The sequence below is a fragment of the Mesocricetus auratus genome, unplaced genomic scaffold, assembly GCF_017639785.1.
Source record: "Mesocricetus auratus isolate SY011 unplaced genomic scaffold, BCM_Maur_2.0 Super-Scaffold_6730, whole genome shotgun sequence".
Classification (NCBI taxonomy): Eukaryota; Metazoa; Chordata; class Mammalia; order Rodentia; family Cricetidae; genus Mesocricetus; species Mesocricetus auratus.
In genome coordinates this window covers 33,149,169-33,172,024 of record NW_024429184.1, presented here as the reverse complement: position 1 = coordinate 33,172,024, position 22,856 = coordinate 33,149,169, and the positions used below count along the sequence as shown (strand labels likewise).

At 42.0% G+C, this 22,856-nt stretch overlaps 1 protein-coding gene across 7 annotated transcripts in view; it reads right to left on the bottom strand.

Annotated features, from left to right (window-relative positions):
• The window catches only part of Klhl32 (kelch like family member 32), a 215,215-nt gene that overhangs the window by 3,973 nt on the left and 188,386 nt on the right, over positions 1–22,856 (bottom strand). For 6 of the 7 annotated variants that reach the window (XM_040740693.1, XM_040740687.1, XM_040740682.1 and 3 more), the window contains 3 exons: positions 14,988–15,046; positions 11,046–11,238; positions 8,909–9,003 (listed from right to left, as the gene is read on the bottom strand). In XM_040740693.1, coding sequence (XP_040596627.1) covers positions 8,909–9,003; positions 11,046–11,238; positions 14,988–15,046 — 347 coding nt within the window. Of the gene's footprint in view, positions 1–8,908; positions 9,004–11,045; positions 11,239–14,987; positions 15,047–22,856 lie in introns of those variants that run through there. The other variant, XR_005875134.1, reaches the window with a different exon arrangement.

Sequence of the window (22,856 nt, the reverse complement as noted above, 5' to 3'; positions counted from 1 at the left end):
ACATCCAGATTCTCCAGGGGAAGGGGAAATGAAAGAGATTTTGTGAGTAAACTGAGGGCAGATGGGGATGGGAACATGAGCCATCAGTTTGGGGGTCACAGGGGCTGTTGAGGGGGCCTGTTGAGGGCGCATTTCGGGGTTGGGTGGAAGCCCGGCACAGGAGGATCGATGGGGAGGACTCTAGCTTAGACTCCTAGCAATAGTGGATAAGCAGCCTGAACTGGCCATCTCCTGTGACCAGATTAGTGCCTGGCCCAATTGTCATCAGAGAGGCATCATTCAGTCACTGATGGAGGCAGATGCAGAGACCCACAGCTAAACACTGGGTGGAGTTCAGGAATCCTGCAGAGAAAGAGAGAGGAGCATAGGAGCCAGAGTGGTCAAGGACACCACAGGAAGGTGCACATAATCAGCTATAACTCAGGCTCATAGGGGCTCACAGAGACCAAACCAACAACCAGAGAGCCTGCATGAGACGGACCTAGACACTCGGCACATATGTTACAGTTCTGTAGCTTGTTCCTCTTTTGGGCTCCTAACAGTGGGAACAGGACTATCTCCAACTCTTTTACTGACTTTTGGGATCCTACTCCTCATATTGGGTTGCCTTGCCCAGCCTTAATCCGTGGGGAGGTACTTAGTCTTTCTGCACCTTGATATGCTGTGTTTCATTGATACTCATAGGAGGTCTGCCCTTTCTTGGGTGGAGATAGAAGAAGAAGGGATTGGGAGGCATGAGGGAGGGAATGGGGGAGAGGGATTAGGAGAGCAGGATGTGGGATAGGTAGAGGCTGTGATCAGCACGAAAATAAATGAATTTTAAAAATTCGTCTCAAAAAAAAATCTCACAGTTCAAAGTCTTTAAAATATCCAAAGCTTCTAAACTAGGCTCCTGTGAAACCAAAGCACAAGTTGAATACTTTCTTACTCCATGAGGGAAGAACCAGGGTGCAGCCACATTCAAATCATAGCAAGACCAAAGCCCAGCAGTGTAAACAGCTTAATGTCCGACATCTAGGACTGAAATCTTCTGGGCTCTAAATGTCTCCATTTCTCTAGCTCTGATATTTGTAGTACACACAACTTGTCTTATGGGCCCAGGCTGGCTCCATCCTACAGCTGCTGCTGTCCTTAGCAGTCACCTCATGGTACTAGCATCTCCAAAATGCTGGGGTCTCCACTGTAACTGGGCTGTAGCCTCGTCTGTGCTCTCTTAAGGGACCCTGACTCTGCCACATGGTGCTAGGCTTCACCAGTCACTTACCCCTCCAGGCCTGGGGATTCTTCTGCAACTGAGGCTGCACCTTCGCCAATGTCCTATCCTGTCCTGTCACAGGCAAAACCTCAGCTGCTCTCGATGGCCCCTTCATGCCTTCAAAACCAGTATACCACCTGAGAAACTTTTAGACATGACCCAGTTCAGCTGCCGCTATGCGATAAGCCTTCCCCTCCCCACTCTGGACCTCAGCTTCTGTTCCACCTGAGAAACTTTTAGACATGACCCAGTTCAGCTGCCGCTATGCGATAAGCCTTCCCCTCCCCACTCTGGATCTCAGCTTCTGTTTGCTGATTCTGAGGAAATCTTCAGAAGACATCATCTTGACGGTGTTGATGCTGCTCTCTTCTTAAATCAGTGTTCATTCCTCAGCTCCAGCTAAGCAGAATCAGTTTTTCTCAAAAAGCAAAGGTTCAGTTTCCTGGTTCTTGTCTTTTGTTAATCTTCATCCCCCCCTCTGCACCTGGAACAATCTCTGTCTTAGGGTTTCTACTGCTGTGATAACACACCATGACCAAAAGCAAGCTGGGGAGGGAAAGGTTGATTTCAGCTTACAACTCTTAGGTCAGACTCCATTACTGAGAGAATTAGGCCAGGGAACTGAAGCACACTAGTCATGGAGGAATGCTTGTTGCTAACTTGCTTGCTCCTATGGCTTGCTTGGCCTGCTTTCTTATGTACACCCAGACCACTAGCCCAGAGGTGAAACCACCCAGAATAGCCCGGGCTCTCCCACATCAATCAATAATTAAGAAAATACTCAATGGGCTTGCCTGCAGGCCAGTCCTACAGAGGTGTTTTCTCAATGGAGGCTCCCTCTTCTCAGATAACTGTAGCTTGTGTCAACTTGGCAAAGCAAAATGCCTTCTCATACCTCTTCTGTCTACAACTCCTTGGGTTCTCCCCTCACCCTCTGGAATGCTAACTTACCTCCTGGACTTAGACAATTGATCATATGAAAGTATGAGCTCCTTCCCAATAACCAAACCATGATTGCTATCCCTTTGCCTCCAGTGCCCTTGTTGGTTTCAACTGCTCATCCTGAAGGATCCCCTCACCTACTCCCTCTCCTTGAAGACTTGGTTATTTTTTCTGCCATCAATACAGACATAGCTGGCATGCCCTCCTCCAGCCTGCTTGCAGCCGCTTTTTAAGGATTTCAGATAGCCTAGATGAAAATAGCCACCTATTGCCTAGCATTTTCCTCCAGGGGCAAAGCCTTCCATCTTGGAAGGAAACTTCGTAGGACGTAACAGGGAAGTAAAACAACAGGATATCTTATGACAGGATAGATCCATGGAGGTGAGACAATGGGATGTTCTGTGAGAGGTGAAAACACTTTCGTCCTGAAGGGGAAGCTCTTTAAAACAGGAAGTAATCAACTCCAAATGACTTCAGGGAGGTATAGAAATGTCAAAGACTGCAGAGAGTCGCTGTCTGGCAAGCCAAGATTCAGAGATGCTCACACAAGCTGAGATGCTTAGGACTCAACCCCAGCAGCCTGGAAAAAAGAGACACACCACCCAAAATGCCTGGAAGAGTCGCAGACCAACTGAGGCACCAGCCTGTAGAGGCTGTGCAGAGAGCTCCAGGTTCCCAGCTTTTGGGAGCTGTTGCCCATGCTGGGGAGGCTTTGGCCATTTCTGTTCCTGTAAGTAACCCCTCACCACATTCCTGTAAGTAACCCTGATAAAACTAACTGGTTCACCAAGTTTGACATTGGAGTTATCCATAGTTTGGTCTGTCATTGGTTCCCTGTGTGGGGTGAGTAGATGTTTGCTCCCATTTCCTTGGAAATAGGAGATGTGAGCAACAATTACAACCCTGTTAAACCAAATAGACTCATTTGTGGGTGTCCCCTAAAACTGCAGAATTCTGAATCTCCTTATTGCCAAGAAAGGAGGAACCTTTCTTCCTCTGGGAAGAGTGCTACTTCTATATAAACCAGTCTGGAGTTGTCTGAAATACAGCTAACTATCCCCAAGCCTGAGAATCATCTGAGCTCTGCTGACATTCAAACTCTAGGGGACAGTACCCACACCGGGATGCTGGCTGCCTCATTCCTCTCCCTGATAGTCTTTGGGCCCTGCCTTCTTAGTTTCCTAGTCTAGTTTGTATACAAGAAACTGAACTCCTCTACCAAGGACACCATCAAAAGACATGGCAACAGCATCCTCCAAAGTTTCTGATACCAAAGACTGCCTCAAAAGCCTCTGCTCGGTGAGGCCCTTGTCCAGCAATGAGTAGCCACGAGCAACAACTATGCCTCCCTTTTTGCCTATCTCTGAAATGTTAACTATAGCCATGTGGTTTTGTGACATTCTACCATTTGGGTTAAACAATGACAATTCATTAAGTAAAATCATTTGTTTAGATTCTAGCACTCCCTGACCTACCGGATCCCCAGAAATAGCTGGCTACCAGAGATGTATTAGTCCCCTAATCTCCTATAAGCCACCAGGGGCTGAATGTGGAACCATTTCAGTCCTCTTTCCCTTTTGTTCCCTACAAGTAGCCCAGCCTGGAAGTGGGTTGCTGGCTCTGGTTCCTACTCTAGAGCCCCCTCTGTAGGCCTTTTCCTGAATAATGCCTGTGCTGTTCTTGAATGGCTCATTCCCTTTACGGTTCAGTTCCTTCTTGCCAAGTATTTATCAAAACCATACAAGGTTAAGTACTGCCTTCAATTTACAGAGAAGAAAACAAAAAAATTAAGGGAATTTTTTTCTCAAGGTAACTTGGTTGTACGTGCTAGCCAGTATTTTCATCCAGGGATGTAGCTCAGAAGAGGAAGGACTTAGTGCTTTTCCCCAAATGAATACATTTTTAGAAGTGAAAATGACAGTGAGGTAATCACCCTGAGAGCTTCTGGTGGTTCCCAGGGCCAACAGCGACTGCGTGTGTTAAGCAGATGTAATGTATTTAATCTGGAAAGGAGAAAGAAAGCTTTTTGGCAGATTCTCTCCAAAGCACGCCCCTGTAAACCGGCAGAAAGAAGACATGTGGGAGACGGCGGTGCCAGATTGGCAGCATATCCTCCAGCCACAAGGAAGTGAGAGTAAAGGAGGACAACAGTAGAATAATCTGGAAACAGACGAATCACCTGCCTCCTCACAGCTGCCCATATGTACTAGTCACCCCAGGTACACCAGATCAGAGTCAGGCGGCATGCCAGACACCCACCCCCATGCCCACAAAATTAATAAGAGGCCTTCTCTTTTGTATTTTGCAGGGTCTATATCCAGTGATTGTATTACTCCGGCTTCTCCACATGAATATTTAGACAGATTTATCATAAGCATCTCAGCTTCCCTCCGTCTGCACTGTCCTTATAGTGAACAGAATAGCATATTCTAACTTGGTAGTAGTTGAAATGGCTTCTCAGGTGGGTCACCTCAGGTGGGTGACCCCCACAAATGACTGCTAAATGAACCTGGATTAGAGGTCAGAGGACAGTCTGCCGAGACAAGAGTATTGACTGGTATTTTTAAAGAAAAAAAATACTTCTGAGTATTAATGAGAGAATCTCTGAACTATTTAACTATAATCTTCAGTAAATCAGTCCTGCTATTAGACTACTGGTTTATAAATTCATCTTTGATTATGAGTTATTGTGGCTTGTGACAAAAATTTAAACTTTGATAGTTTTAGAGTAGAGGATTGTCACCACCACTCTGTAATTTTCAACATGTTCTATAATTAGGAACTTAAAGTGTTTAACCAACATTTTCTCACGGTCACCATTCCTGTCTGCTATTGTCTTCCTTTCTATAGGTTATTATTCTTCCAGAAGGTACTAATAATGCTAGGGGAGTGGCCTGCTTTTAAACACTTAGCTGATACATGAAAATAAACATATCTGCAGTCAGCAGCAAAGCAGAAATATTTGAGCCTTAGTTAAGATGAGAAGGTACTCAGCAATTAGTTGCCAATAGCTGGAATGCAAGATACAGGATAGAGAAAGCTATCATGGGGGCTGGAGAGATGACTCAGAGGTTAAGAGTGCACATTGCCCTTGCAGAAGACCAGAGTTCAGTTCCCAGCATTCATATTGGGGAACTCCTATCTGTAATTCCAGATTCAAATGGATCAATGCCTCTAGCTTCTGGGAACATATGCACCCACATGCTCAGAGGCAAATATACATGCATACATATATACACATGCACAATGCACACAGTTTAAAAATAAATCTTTTAAAATGCTATTATCTGTGAAGACTTTGTTTAAAAACATCGAAGTGATAAACTGATATGGACACATCTATTAATTGTGAGGGGGTTCTTAAAACAGTCTATTGGGCTGGAGACATGGCTCAGTAGATAAAGGGCTTACCCTGCAAACACGAAGACCCATGTTAAATTCAGACTGGTGTGAAGCCAGCTGTAATTTCCGCACTTGGAAGGCAGAGATGGGATCCACCGGCATGCTGGTTTGCTAGCTAGAGTAGTCATAATTGGAGTGCCAAGCTTAGTGAGAGACCATGTCTCAATAAAGAAAGTCAAATACAATGGAGGGAGACGCCTGTGGGCAACTATAGACCTCCATACTTCACACATGCAAGTGTACCCATACATACATGTGCCTATACACATGGGAACATGTATACGCATGCACATCCACACCACACCCACACACAACAACCCACATGGTAAATGAGAATCAACTCTGCAGGTTGTCATCTGACCTCCCCATGTATACCATGGCTGCCAGGTGAATGTGCCTCCAACATACGTATGTAAATGTAAAAAGACATTAAAGAAAGAGAAAACTTTTTCTCAAAATTTTCTAATACTTTGTAGAAATAGTATGCTAGCCACAGGGATAGAGTTGCCCAGAGACTAGATTCTGTTTATCAGTATGGCTACTGAAATACAGAATGGCCTGTATTTTTTTAAGGCATGTGCTAATCTATTTCATTACATAATCTTAAAAGTAAAATGTATTCCATTAACACAAGCACTTATTAAAACTTTTAAAAATCTGTTCTTTTTTGTATTACCTTAATACTGGGGGAACTTTGGAATGTCATGTAAGTAGCTTAAAATATACGTGCACACCATCATTTCTTGAATGAGGTTTGTACGGGAATAACCAGACATTACTAATAATGAATCAGTGGATAAGCAGGATAGAGAGATGGCTCCATGTTGACTTCCAGAGCACTTGCTGCTCTTGCAGAAGACCCAGGTTTACTTCCCAGAGGGGATATGATGCCCTCTTCTGGCCTTTGTTGGAACAGCATGCATGTCGTACGAAGCCATACAAGCAGGCAAAACATGCAAAACACTCGTGCATGCAAATAAATAAAAAGTTTTGAAAAGTTTAGTGTACAAGGTAAGTGAGTCAATTCAGAAAAAACTGCTTGGGGATAAAGACAAATTATGTCACTATGAAGTGTTTCCTTGTTTTGTTTTCAAAATGTTCTGTCTTACACATTAACTTGCCAAAACAGAGGACTTGAAAAAGTTGTGAAGTATGACCACATTCTGCTCTCCTAAAACTGACATGTTGGAAGTGCTTCTTATTTTTCTCTTAGAGTTTTATCTCTTATTCATAGAACCAATCCAACATTAATGTTAGTAGCAATATACTCATGACTACGTCTTGACTTTTGCAGCTGAATGAAATTGCAAACTTAACCCCACTGTAAAAGTAATCTAATGAAGTCTTGTAGGCCACTTACAAAATAGCAGTCTGGCACCGTGGAACACTGCTGCCCAATTCAATGCTTCTCAGTTCTGAAAAGTGGGAAAGGAAACCCAAAGGGCTGAAAACTGACAAAAATGTGCCTGGGTAAAGACGAGCCACTCCTCAGGAGAAGGCGATACTTGTTGGTTATGTCCACGTGATTTGGGGACTCGCATTTTTCTACTGTGTTATTGTTTACTAGTTTTTACCGTGTTCTCTTTATTATCTTCTACTTTGGGTTTATATAAAATTCATTTCCTAGCTTGTTAAGCCATATTTGTCCCACATTCTGCTACATACTGCTTGCGTTATTATAACCCTCTGAGGCTCTTTGTTTCACTATGACTTTCAGGCCATTTATATGGCAGTATGTTTCATTATTTACAGTTATGGAGAGTTTGAAGTTTGAATTTTGTTAAGTCCAATTTACTTTCACTGTATTAGCAGTCCATAAAATAATTTTTTTAGCTCTCCCCCCCTGAACTTTATGTAAAGCATGACTGAGTTTTATGAACATAGCCTGAGTGCTAAGAAAAATGAATTCTAGCTATTCAATGTAAAGCTCGAGTCTATTCAACCAAAGATGGCAAATACAATTTTCATATCTATGTGATCTCTGAATAACAGAAATATGTAAGATCCCCAGGAAAAGCTGTGGTGAGACAAACCAAGAGGAGAACAGATGAATGACAACATGAAAATAAAGGAAAGCTATAACTAACATGATAAGCAAGTAGACATTAGCAATCTTGGAAGCAGACAACATGGATGAGATGCAGGGGAATATCCCCTTTGAGCTATAACTGAAAAATAAAAAGTTGGATTTGCCAGGTATGGTGCTGCACACCTTTAATCCCAGCACTCTGGTGGCCGACAGGCAGATCTTTAGAGTTTGAGGCCACCCTGGTCTATGTAATGAGTAGGCAAGCCAGTGCTGTAGAGTGAAACTGTATACTGTCTCAAAATAATAGTGTTAGTAATAATGATGATGGCGACGCTAGAATCATTCTGCAACTATTACAAATACTAAAACAGTCTTCAAAAGTCTTCCCACAAAGATTAGGTTAAAAATATGAATTGTGCCAGGGGGTGGTAGTGTACACCTTTAATCCCAGATGCAGAGGCAGGCGGATCTCTGCGAGTTTGAAGCCAGCCTGGTTTATAGATCAAGTGCCAGGACAGGCTCCAAAGCTGCTGCTACTACTACTATTACTACTACTACTGCTACTACTACAACACACACACGCGCACACACACACACACACACACACACACACACACACAGATATGTTAGATAAGTCAAGGCTAAGACATGTCAAAATTTTACCAGACAACACGTGGAAAAGAAAACGGGCAAGAATTACCAAGAACAGTAGGAGCTACTTATAACAACAAACTGTATCTGCTCTGAGACACCTAGCTGGCATCTTGCCAAGGCCAGGGGCCTGGTTCACTTGTGAAATGCTCGGGCTATTCTTTGGGTTGGAAACTGTCCCTTCACACTATCCATAGACTACCATTACTAGAAACCTCTGCCAGGAAGGAAGAATGCCTCTGCAGGTGACAGTTCTGAAAAGAAAATGTAATATACAAAATGCATGAAGATGGGACATTTTTAAAACAACCAGAGTGCAAAGTGGATATGGCCAAAGTTTCGTTTCTTTTTAAGTATTAAAAAAAGGGGTAAGCAATCCAAATTTCTTTATTTCTGGAATATTTTACAGATGTTTTAAAGTTTGCTCCCATCTTAGTATTTTAAAAGATTTTGATGACCATTTGGTAGGCATCATTTCTAGGATACTGGATACAGGCTGGAACTCTACACAAAGAGAGGGTCCTTGAGCCTCTTCCTGTACATTAAATATCTCCTTCTGCAGACGAATTGCAAAACATAACCTCGCTGAACCGCTTGCATAAACTTCAAAAGGAACTTCAACCACTCACCTGGATACAAGCCAGAGGCTCATTTGTCCAAATTGAATATCCACCAACTAAATATATTCTCCCATTGTGGACAGCAACTCCAGATTCATTCTGGCCTAAAGTAAAGAGAATTGAATAAAAAGAAAAAAATCCATTTCTTACATGTTTTAATTAACCCTTTTGCCACTGAGGGATACCATTTTCCCCTGTGGCATATTTGTATACACCGCAGGAATTTTGCAGCAATTAATAACTGTCTCCAGAACTAAAATGAATTAGCCGCTATTTCTCAAAGAGTGAACCTGTGTTTAGTTAGGACCAGGCCAAAATATCTCTTAACCAACACCTTACAAAATGTAGCACTACATACAGTAAGAGTAAGTTATGTAGAACCATTATTCTATATGCCGTTCGTTTATGGCAGTGGAAATTAGGGATATTTTAGATATGTAAAACATCCATTGTGTGCCGTATAGCACTTGTGCTGACAAATATAGACAAGTGCTTAACTTTAAAAAAAGGTAACAACTGCACCCTAAGGTGTGGCAGCCATGCCCTCACCCCATGTGTCAAAGGAAGACAAACAACAGCAGATGAAAGCAGAGGGAGCTGCGAGCCTTCTTCTTTACACAGTTAACGGTTTTAAGATTATAGAAGTTCCCTCAATGAGAGCAGCCTGCACAGTCCCTAGATACTGACAGGCCAAAACGATGAAAGGGTTCCCCTCCCCTCTCAAGCAGGAAGACAGGATAACTCACTACCACACATCCTTCCCTGCAGGCAAGCAGAGAGTGAGAGCCTCTTTTTTATTGATGAGCTGACACAGGATTGACTGGAGTAATAAATAAGTCGGAGGCAGAATCACAGATCCAGGGATCTAGGATCTAAGATGCCACTCTACCTGAGAGATCAGAACTTACAATAGGCCTACAAATCATTTCATTAGAAGGGGGGAGCTTGATACAAAGCCTCTAAATCCCTTGTTGTGTTCCCGGCGTGGCCTCCCAGCAGCATCTGTGAGTGGCTGAATGCCCACTCTGCATGTTAAATGTCTTCAAGAACTCCTCTAACCCGCAATTTACAGTTTGTGATTTTCCTGACCTAAAGCATCCCTGGAAGGGATGCTGCCATTGGTGGATGTTAGTCATAGGAGTTGACCAGAGAGCCAATTTCCAGCTCCATCTAGGACATCAGGGTAAGTGTGCGATTACTACACTCATTCCATCCCTTTCTGCGATGAGTAGGCTTCGATTGCTCTGCAGAGATGCACAGGGGGGATGTGTGGCCGGGAAGGCTCTAAGACACAAAGCTGTTCTAAAGTCTAATTTCTAGACTTCACACAGACACAAAATACAGCAGTGACAAATAATGACCGCCTGATCTCCCAAGAGACAAAAGAGGACAAGGTATTGAGAAGCTGAACTTGTTGGGGCTGGGGATACGGCTTAGTTGGGAGAGTGCTTGCCTAGCATACATGAAACTTTAGGTTCTGTTCCCAGCACTACATACAACTGGACATGGGAGGACAGATGAAACCCAAGTAAAAGGGAGGTGGAGGGGGGAGGATCAGAAGTTCTCTGAAGCCTTTCTGATGTACATGAGACCCTGACTTTTAAAAAGGGGGGAAAACCCTATTAACCCTTTCCCCTGCTACATGTATCAAAGTTCTCACATGAATATCAATTGACAGAAAGTGAGTTAATAAACTTCTCTTGGTCATTTGAGAACACACACAAAGGCAAAATAGAAACTAGATTTCCAGTCATCTTAAGGATCCCCATCTGTAGCAATAAATCATGCATGTCTTCCTGGGTGAAAGAAAGAGTTTGCATGATCCACTGTTCACATAATATTTAAAGATGTACTCTGGATGTCCAAGAAACAAATCTGGGGATGTTTTGAATCTCTATTCTATTTTTCATTTTATTTTTTATGTGGTTTTTGTCTGTGTGTATAGCTGTGTACTTACTACGTGTGTTCCTGGTACCCTTGGGGGGAAAGGGGGGGCTTAAGATCCCCTGGGACTTGAATTATAGCCAGTTCTGAGCTGCTACCAGGGTACTGGGTATCAAACCTGGGTCCTACAGTATTCTTAACCATCTGGTCATCTCTCCAGGCCCTATTTTTGTTTTTAAATTGCTTAACCAGAGATACTTGCCAGTCAGCAAGTTGAAATTACAGCGTGTCCACTGGTCAGTGTCAATGTTGTAAGAATCTATATGGCGCACAAGAATCCGGTCGTTATTGTAGTCTAGGTCATTGCCTCCAAGAACATAAAGCTTCCTCTGGACAGCAGCCATGGAGTGGTAGACCCTTCTCTGTAGCATGGGGCTACGGCTTATCCACTTATTCTGAAAAACAAAACAAAACAACGAACATTCAGGTACGCTTGGGTTCAAAAGACCTCACAAATAACAAAGGCAGTGTGGTGCCTCATGAGCCCTAACAATACTAATGTCTACCACATCTTATTTGCATAGTATTTATGTGGTGAAAGGTATGGGTTTCACACATGAAAACAAGAAAGAATTACATAATCCTATAATTTTCAGTAGGTTTGCATTTTAACAGGCATCTTGCATTTTATAATGCAATTTTAAAATTTCATGATACTTAGCTCATAGAAATTCCTTAAGTTTAAGCACATGGCCAGGTACAGTGTGGAAGATGGTATAATAATCAAAGCTATCTCAATTGAGACTATATAAGTAAAAATTCATGTGCAGTCTTAAGAAATCCACTGGCCACCCCACCCTCCCCACCTCCTCATCTACACAACGGGGAGGGGATAATGAAACCTGCAGGACATTCAGCTATGATTTAGAAAATGCCTCGCATGTCTAGTACATGCTCACTGTTTTAAAAATACAGAGTTTGAGGACATTAAAGGTGCACGCTTTTAATTCCAGCACTCAGGAGGTAGATGCAGGCAGATCTCTGTGAGTTCAAAGCCAACCTGGTCTACATACATACTGAATTTCAGGACAGACAGAACTACATAGTGAGATCGTGTCTCAATAAAAAGTGGGGGAGGGTAGCATATAAGCATTGAGTAATCAGGGTCCCACATAAGTTAGGGTGAAGGTAACTTTCCCATTCTTTCCAAAATTAACCTGAGATCAGAAGACAAGCTAAGATTTGGCTCAGCAACAAACTGTTTCCTTTGTATCTAAGCCCTCTCACACTTTCACACACTTAAAATGATGTCTTTTCCTAATAGGATAGCTAGGTCTAGATATATTTACTTATATTGGTAGGAGGGCAAGCTTTACATGATCATATTAAGGAATGGAGACATCTTTCATGTTTGGCTCTAGATCATCCTCAATAATAGGAATTCTAAGATCAGCCCCTCTTAACATAAGATTCCTATCTAAAATGCAATACAAATTTTAAAATTATCTGAAAAGCAACCATGGCTTTACATTTAAATCCCAACTAACCAATTGACAGACAAGTACGCCACCCAACAGATCAATAAATAAACCTAACCACTTCCTTTCTCAAAGACACTCAGCATATAGGAAGAACCTCATTTCCTTTTTGCCAAGACAAAATTGGATTTGGACCAGAAAAATCATATGATGTTTTGCATGCACAGAATTTCACCAGTTCACAAAGCTGTAAAGAAAAAGCAGACTACAAGCACAAACATGCATGTATAAACATTGGCATATAGACTATAGGCACTTGTCACTACAGGCACACACACTGTGACATCTATTCACTATAGGCACACACTGTGACATCTATTCACGACAGACACTGTGATATCTAATCACTACAGACACACTGTGATATCTACTCACTATAGACACACACTGTGACATCTATTCACGACAGACACACACTGTGACATCTATTCACGACAGACACACACTGTGACATCTATTCACGACAGACACACACTGTGACATCTACTCACTATAGACACACACTGTGACATCTATTCACGACAGACACACACTGTGACATCTATTCACGACAGACACACACTGTGACATCTACTCACCACAGGCACACACTGTGACATCTACTCACTACAGAACACACTGTGACATCTACTCACTACAGACACACTGTGACATCTAATCACCACAGGCACACACTGTGACATCTACTCACTACAGAACACACTGTGACATCTATTCACGACAGACACACACTGTGACATCTACTCACCACAGGCACACACTGTGACATCTACTCACTACAGACACACACTGTGACATCTATTCACAACAGACACACACTGTGATATCTATTCACGACAGACACACACTGTGACATCTACTCACTACAGACACACACTGTGACATCTACTCACCACAGGCACACACTGTGACATCTACTCACTACAGACACACACTGTGACATCTACTCACTACAGACACACTGTGACATCTAATCACCACAGGCACACACTGTGACATCTAATCACCACAGGCACATACTGTGACATCTATCACTATAAGCATATATTTGCTCATTTCTAATTTCTCGGGATAAACTGCAGAAAAAAGAAGTTGTTTTGTTTGAGAGGCTTATACGGTCTGGTCCCTCTGAACAATCTCCTCCATCAAATACAGTCTTTAATGCACAGCCAAAGCTAGATTTTGGACATTTTGCTAAGAAATATCTTTAGTGCATTATGCTTGGGTGAATTTTAAAATTCTGACGATGCTTATCTTGGGTGCTGTCTATTCAATAACCTATTACAGTATTAGGAATCAGTGTTTGCATTAGCAGTCCAGTCCCCTGCCACAAGACTGTAGATGCCATCTGGTTTGCAGAGCCTGCCTACATCCCCTGATTATATCCTTAGCTTCCTTCACTGCAGTGCCTTCCAGGTGAGCCGCTACCCGCTGCAAAGGCAAAGAAGCAGAGAGGCCTGGTGGGGGCATTCCTAATAAGCTGGCGTGTGAATACTAATCAGTGGTGGAGAAGCAGAGGTCACCCCAGCCTGCCTGTTGGCAGGTAGCGATGTGCTCTGTGGCAGATGGCAGGCATTATCGACTCTCCACAAAGGCCTAGAAGAGAAATAAGCACCAGGGCTGAATGATAGAGTTATTGAGATTCCGAGCAAGATGCAAGCAGATGTGATGTTTGCCAGTACCCACCGTAAACAATATGCCGGCAGAATTTTTAAAAAAGAGCATGTGTGTACAAACATGAAAGGGAACTCATTTAAGCAATGCTAATGCCGTCTTCCTCCTTAACCATGTGTGCACCAAACTCAGGCTTCTGCAATTAGTGATCCCTCCTGAGACAGCTGACCCGTGAGCATTCAGTCTCTGCAATCTACAACTTCTCATAATATCAGGAGACGCGCTTGTAAAAAGAGAAAGGCCTTCCTCAGTCAAGCCATTGTTAAAAACACAGCAGAAACTCGGGGGACACTATGCACATGCTTGTTGTGGTACCTAACCAGAGGCAGCCTACCGAAGTCAACCTGTTGTTTCATAACCAGATATTGCTATCTGGTGGATATTAAACCTCCGTGTCACACCATTTTGGGATACTGTCACAATCAAGAAATGCTTAGATATCTAAGACATGGAAATGGCAAATTTTATAATATTTTGCCCATTTGAAGATAATTTGGTAGTAGGAAAAGAGAATAAAAGCATGTCTCATTTTAGGGGAGAAGGAATTAAGTGTGCACCAGAATTGCACAGAAAGGGCCCATCTGTTAGAGGCACACCACTCCCAGACTCTTTTAGACACTTTTAATTTGTGCTTGTCCTGGGTACTATTCTAGAACACAGTTGACTATGGGAGTCAAATGACTTTATTTGATTTGAGAATAACAAGGCCATTGCTATGTTCCTTGCCCAAAATGACATCCATTCCAGAAGAACATACCTATAATCAAAATCTTCTCTACAGAATGCAACGCTCTGTGTCATTACATATAGCATGAAACTACAGGAAGTGAACTTCTGCAGAAATAATGAGAAATCAAAGGCATTCCCCTAGATACTTTCTTTTCCCAATGGATCTTAAGGTGCATTTGGGTGGCATTCCAATTAATCCTTCCCATGGAAAGCTTTCATAAGTGCATCTTAATTAAGGTGATAACTTCTTATCAAGTTCTTACCTGGTTGGGTTCATAAACCATCAGTCTGTTCTGATACTGTGCCGTGTTAGTTACTCCACCTGTAATGGAGCAGCACACGTTAGAACTTTCCAAAGTAAGTATGAACTATATTAGAGATTAGAGGACAATTAGCTACCACTGAGCATCTTTGTATGCTATCAAAGTGAAATCATGACATAATTAAGAAATTTATTATAGGGTGTGGGGGATGGAAGGAGAGTGTGGGGAGAGATGGCGGGAATTGGGGGCATGAGGAGTGATGTGGAAACCTGATGCAGTAGAAACTCCCTGGAATCTATGTAGGAGTGAACCCCACAAAGCTATCCGCCCTCGATAATACAAGTAGAAAATCTCACATGTGGCCTCAGGTGAGATGCCACAGTAAAAAGACAGGACCACCAAAAATTGGTATGAAGTTATCTTCAGATTCTGTGTATAAGGTTAAATGAATTTTATGTTTAGAAATGGTTGGCATCCCTAAGACATCTGATCCTAAATATACAACTACCTGGAAATCTAGAAATCTGAATGTGGCCCAACCCTTATAGTTGCAAGCACTGGGGACAAGGGACACTCAGCTCTTACATGCTTCTTTAATGTTTGTACTGTAAATTTTTCATTCTAGTATAAGTCTTATGATTACTCAGGAAACCTCTTAAGCAGCAGCACATAAACAAAAAGTGAGATATTTCTAAGCCATGTGATAACAGGACCATGAGGACTCAAATCCTATCTTTCTAAATACCACCCAGAGGTAGTTCCAGGTACTAGTGTAAAAGGGTTTTCTTAATAAGAATCAGAAAGACATGGTTCTTAAATATGGATTCACAATTGGATTGGCTGGAAACCTGTGGGGTTTTTCTAATTCAGAAGACACAGATAGCTGTAAGACTGACCATACAGGCTTTAGCATTTTCTTTTCTTTTTTTTTTTTTTTTTGGTTTTTCGAGACAGGGTTTCTCTGTATTGTTTTGGAGGCTATCGGTCCAGCCCAGCCTCGAACTCACAGAGATCCGCCTGCCTCTGCCTCCCGAGTGCTGGGATTAAAGGCGTGCGCCACCACCGCCCGGCTAGGCTTTAGCATTTTCTTAACTTCAGCTGCTTTCAGATGCTAGGACCTCCACTTTATTCTTAAAAATCATTTACTTTAGGTTAGGTACAGTTGTAATGACTTTCTCTGACTCTTTGAAATGTCACTTATTTTAAGACACTTGCCACTTTTAGGAAACAAGAATATCTTTTTTAAGAACCTAGATCTCTTTGAAATATCATCGAGGAAAATGATGCCCTTGTCCTCAGTTCCTAGGAGAACAGAGTCTAGTTTTGACAGACACCAACAGCAAATGCCAATGGCCTAATTACAGGGGAAAAGGTTGCAAACTGAGGAAGCTGCATGCGCTTGCCAAATCTGCCAAATCCTCTAAAGTCCTCCATTTGTTGAATCTGTGTTTCCACAGAACCGATTCTCAATGCTCATCTCCGTTGTCTTTAACTATCTTATGTCACCTAGCAATTTGTTTTTTGTTTTGACAGTCCAAATGTGTGGAGTAGGTCTCTAACATCAACTCTGTCACCAAGAATTAAGTGAACCAGAATCCATGGGATTAAAGGACAATCAGTTAATACCAACACTACTAGATACATAAGAGACTGTCATCAATCCAGGTCAATCATTTCCCTAAGCATGGCAAAAGGGATGGATCCTCAATGAATGGTGGCTAGTGTTAACTGGATAGTTACCTTTTTTAAAAAATTATGTAGCCTTCATTCATCTTTTAAAATACATATTAGTTGTACAAAATAATACACCACTTTTACAATCAACAACAGCATCACCCTCCCAGAAACAGAGAGGTGGAGATCCCTGTTCTTGACGAAAGCTTTCTCTATATTTATTGGATGTCTTATTTCTAAAATGGAGTCAAAGGAAAAGAAACCACATTCAAGAAACATGAAGTTGAAATCCCAACATAGAGTCAACTTGTACATCAAATCAGAGAACTGAATTCCCTTTTACTCCTGATCCTTGCTTCCTTTCTGATTGAAAACAATGTTGATAAATTCTCCTTTGTCATAACCACATAAGAATAAATGAATTCATTGAGACCACACATGTGCTCGAGGTCAGAACCATTGCCGGTGGTTAGGGCCATACCTACCAGATTAATGTCCAAGTCACCTCTGATCATTTCTCTAACTGACAGAAAGCAGGAAATCAAGCTCCCTCTCTCTCTCTCTCTGTCTCTCTCTCTGTCTGCCTCTCTGTCTCTCTGCCTTTGTCTCTCTCTCTGTCTCTCTGTCTCTGTCTCTGTCTCTGTCTCTGTCTCTGTCTCTGTCTCTCTCTCTCTCTCTCTTTCTCTCTCTTTTGAGACAGGGTTTCTCTGTATTGTTTTGGAGACTGTCCTAGAACTTGCTCTGCAGACCAGGCTGACCTCGAACTCACAGAGATCCACATGCCTCTGCCTCCCGAGTGCTGAGATTAAAGGCATGCCTGACCAATGCCTGGTTCTTTTTTTTTTAACAAGCTTGTTTTACATGTCAATCCCAGTTCCCTCTCCCTCTCCTCCTCTCCTGGTCCCCACTGGTCCCCTATCCCATATCCTTTCTGCTCCCCAGGGAGGGTGAGGCCTTCCATGGAGAATCTTCAACGTCTGTCATATCATTTGGAGCAGGGCCTAGACCCTGGCCCTTGTGTCTATGCTGAGAGAGTATCCCCCTGTGTGGAGTGGGCTTCCAAAGTAAAGCATCTCCACTTGTACGGATCAGAATTAAGATCTACTGCAGTAAACTCCCTACTTTGTGACTATTGGATACGTCTGTAGTACTATGTATATCAGAGTCTGCCTATCACAGACTAAATGTACCATCGGTGAACTACAATGTGGCTACCACACCTGCTCAGCTACATGGGGTACACAACTGATCACCACGCTCTTCAGAATTATTGTGCAGAAGCGTTGTTTATCCACTACCACAGATGCATTTCAACATGATTTTATTAGTCTGCACTCAATAATTAGGCGTCTTAGCATCACACAAAAATTTTCACTCACATGAAACTGTTTAGAAATGAGATATTGGATCACTAGTTGGGAATAAAAAATGAAAGTCCCAGCTAGTTATCTGCATGATTACCTCTAGGATGCGAAGACACAGGAGGTGCCTGACGAACTAGGGCTGTAACTTTTCCAAGTCAGGATTGCAAAGCGAAACCGGGGAACTGCCTCTATTGCTTTTCCTTTCGAAGTAATTTACAAATGAGCATATAAACAAATCCATTTCTTCGCAGTACAAAAAAATTTTTACAGGAAGCATCCAAGTTTTCAGCCCACATTTATTCCAAAGAGTTTCATCATTACATTCCCTTCACATTCCACTCTTCACTTTAGATTAATCTGCTAAAATGAGATGCTAAGGATTTGCATACAGATTTGACTATACAAAAATAGATATGAAATTAATAACAGTCTCTATATGTTTTAATTTCTCCTGCTCTGGAGTACCCTTGCCTGCAGCGGTATTCCTGCCTTTGAAAGTCATCAAGCTGATTTGTCTGCTCTTGGTTATGATGCCACACGCTGCTGCACTGTCCCCTGCAATCAAAGCACTCGCAAAGATAGATCCCATGCCTTCTTCTAGCCAGTATATTTTATAGATTGGCAGTTTGATCTCTCTCCCCCACCCCAGGAGGGATAATCTGCATCTTAACAGCTTTCCATAGATATTGCTGTCATTAAATATGCCATCACATATCAGCATCCATTTTTTAAAACCAAGTTTTCTCTAACTTTGAAGTGTCACCGTCAAAGTTAAGACTTCTCAGCCAAAATTGAAAATGAGCAACCTTGCCTCATACTTTTGAACTGTACCTTAAAGATATACTGCAGGTTCCCCAAAGTCAAATAAGTCTTTAAAAGCTGCCAGGAGAAATGAAAAGTTACTACACAGGCTACCACAAGTAAGAAGCGCATTCTATCATCAAGACAAGAGGAAAGCATTTTTCTTACACTTTCCTGTGCCGCTTTCCACACAACTTGTGTCAAATGGATGAATGCATACCCGAGAGGATGACAAGTGACTGCCAAACAGCCTTTGTCTCTGCTACCAAGAAATGCTAAACATTCACACAGTGTGCAGGGCAACAATAGCTTGATACTGACAGCTTCTACAAAGCAGTGGGCTTGCAAAGCTCTTCTCATGCTTTGGTTATAGTAGGTCCTTGTTTGATGCTATTTTTTTTCTTTTTCAAATAGCATTTATTTATTGGTTGATTGGGGAGAGAGGCATGAATGTGTGCTAGGGTGTGCACATGGAGATCAGAGGACCATCTGTTGAAGTAGGTTCTCTCCATCCACCATGTGAGGGCTCAGTGACCAAACTTGAGTCATTAGGCTTGGTCAGGCACCTTTACCAACTGAGTCATGTCATGGACCCTGCTTTTTTTTTCAAAACGAGAAAATATGTCTTTGATGAGTAGATGGTCCTATGCTTAAATTCGAGGAAGCCAGGCCCGTAGTTCCTAACACAGACAACGCTATGGCGCAACCGAGAACAAAATGCAAAGAGCTGTCCCTCTCCACGTTCCAAGGATGGAAAATTCTGCCTACAAACTGAGGATTGAGGGGGGAACTAGCTTGAGTTTTCTGACACGTTCCTGCTCACTCATAGTGCCACCTCCACACCAATCTAGGGGAAGAGCAGCAAGAACAGGAAAAAGATTCTATCTTTGGGAAGCCATATACCACAGTCATCCTCAGGTTCCCCACAGGCAAAATGAAGATTCTGATCTCCCTCAGAAGCTGAGATGGCTAGCATGTAAGGCATAAAAGCAGCACAGAGAGGGACATTTGCTATAATTCTGTAGCCACTGTATTAAAATTTCTTACGATTTCCATGTAAAAGACATTAAATTATTGAATGCATGTTGCAGTCTGAATGCAATTGCCTGGAATATCATTTGTTTTCCTTTGTATGCATATGTGTATACATGCTAAGTGTATGTTTGTGTGTGAAGACATGCTTTCACAAGTGTGTGGAAGCCAGGTTGTCCTCAGGTACTACCCCCTTTATTTTTACTTATTTGTCTATTTAATTTTGGTTATTCAAGACAGCCTTTCTCTGTGTAACAGCTCTGGCTGTCCTGGAACTGGCTTTGTAGACCAGGCTGGCCTGGAACTCACAGAAATCTGCCTGCGTCTGCCTCCCATGTGCTGAGTTCTGGGATTAAAGGTGTGTGCCACTATAGCCTGGAGATTGTTTTGTTTTGTTTTGTTTTGTTTTTACATAGATTCTCTGCATGACTTGAGGCACACCAAACAGGCTAGGGTCTGGCCAGCAACACCAAGGATCTGCTCAACACTGGGATGACAAATGCCTGCCTGACTCGACCTGGCTTAGTTTTCCTTGGATTCTGAGGATGGAACTCAAGTCCTCCCAAGCATTTTTCCTGCTGAGTTATCTCCCCAGTCCCATAGTTATTTTTTTTAAATAAGCAGAGTAATTGGCTACTGTACTTGGCCCATTTTCTTCTTATTTAAACACATTCCAATTTCATCCTCATAGTTTAATTACCCCGAAAATGGCGACATTAAGTATGAGCCCATATTAATCATTTTTGTAGAACTAAACTCACTATTGTCTCTTGAGAAAAGTGATACAATGGGAATAGGTACAAATAAGTTCAAAAAATCTTTTATTTTGAGACAGGATTTCATTCTGTAACCCAAGCTAACCTAGAAAATACTATGTGGCTGAGGTTGACCTTGAACTCATAGCAGCTTTTTAAGATAATCCTCATATGTGCAAATGTTGGGGTTACAGACATGACACTCACTCCATACCCAGCTAAAACAATACATTTCTATTATCTATTTTTACAAGCTACAAAACAGTCTATATTCTCATGATGCACATAATACTGTATAAAGAATTATAACTAGGCATCTTTATACTATATTGGCATGTTGAATAACATATTTAACCATGTATTAAATCAAAACTAGTGCCCCTATAGTTTCTGTCACACTGAAGAAGCTCACACAACTGGATGTACAGCGAATACACTAAAGCTTTTAAGGAGAGTCTCAAACTTACAAAGTATCTATAAAAGATGTCTGCCCTTCAAAATGTAAATGGTGTTTATGTCATCTAGAGTGAACAAGGACAAATTTACAACCTAGAAATAGGTAAACTGCCTACCATATGTTGTTTTAAATATGTGAAATCTACAAAAAATGCTATGTCAACTAGGGGAACCTGCCATTTAAAATCTCATGAAAAATTCACTGTAACACCCATTGCTCAATCTGTTCAAAGTCAGAATCCTGCCTCCAAAGAATCTGCACATTGTCAGGGGGGTTACACTCTCTAGTCAAAACCTCCATGCAACAATCTCCGGTGGCTTTGATGGTCATTTACTGGCTCTTTAATTGCCCTATCATCACCCAGATTCTTCAGCTACTCACTGTAGCTCGAAGTGTTTTACATCTCTCATGTTCTTAGAGCATGTTCTTAGGGAGTCCCACCCACCTTCCTTCACTAGTTCAGTCTCTCTGTGGTAGAGACACAAGAGATCATAAAACCAAAGGCTGCTCTTTCTGTGAGAAAAACTCTGGATTTTAGACAATGGACAGCAACAAATATTGACATTTCCGGGTACCAGCACTTTGTGTTTCATTTACTTTTAGGGATATGCCATGGAGAAGTTCTATTTATAATTTAACTGTGAAGCTAGATTCTAATACAACGCAGATTTAATTCTTATTGGCTATTCCAGCTCACTGGGAACTTTCAAGCTGACATACAAGTTATGAAGTTCCAACCTATGTGGCTTGTTGTGGGACAGATACTTCCTGGAATCCAGGGTAACAAGCCCTGCACCAGACTGGACTAGCTGGGGTGCTGGCTGCTAAGCTCTTTCCTGAAGGAACCCTTGAGCTATTCCTAGCCTGGGAACCTTTTGTCATCAGTAAATACAAAGGTATGCCTTTTCCATTTCTCTGTTCACACTACCAAAACAGAACAAAACTTCCCAACTTGGTATAGGTTTTGAAAGCTCCATGTTTAAAAGCCTGTCAGTTTCCTGATTTTTTCTCAGAACTTTTCCCAAGGCACTCTTCTTGAGCTCTCCACCCAGGCTTGGACAAGGCACAATCTCAGCAGAAGTTCTCATCAAAATCTCACTTGAATCTATCAACAAGGAAACTCCTGGTTTCTGTTCCTCACCACTGGTACTCAACTCACACCCATCATCTCTCTGAACTGGTACCTGGGCCCATCGCTATCATCTCCCTCCACTGGAACCCAGAAAGCACATCCATCATATCTCTGAAATGGTACCCGAGACCATAGATATCATCTTCCTCCATTGGTACCCAGACCTAACACCCATCATTTTCCGTTTTTGATCTTAGAGAATCTCTGTCTTCTTCATTGTCCCAGTTCCTCCTGCCCGTTCAGGACTCTATATCTGTTATGCTTTCCTTCCTTTAAACCACTCAATTTTTTTAAGCACTGGAGAATTGGTACTGGGGAATTGCTGTCAGGTTTTCCCAACCAAATGGAGCTCTCTCTTTCCTACATCTCTCCTTATTAACAAGCTTATTTAATGCACTTATATCCTTTTTAAAAAGAAAAGTCCCTCCATTGATCTGGGTTTTCTTTTTTAGCTACACTCTTTTTTTCTGAAAAAGTTTCTTTTTCCTTTCCTTTTTATCTTTCTAATCTCCTTTTCACTTCTTAAAGTCAAAAGCCATCTATAATGAAAGGAAATAAAATGTTGCTGTCGCAAGGACTGAATTATGTATGCCCCTAGAAACCATACAGTCTCTTCCCATAGGTACAAGTATAGAGCAATCCAGACAATAACTG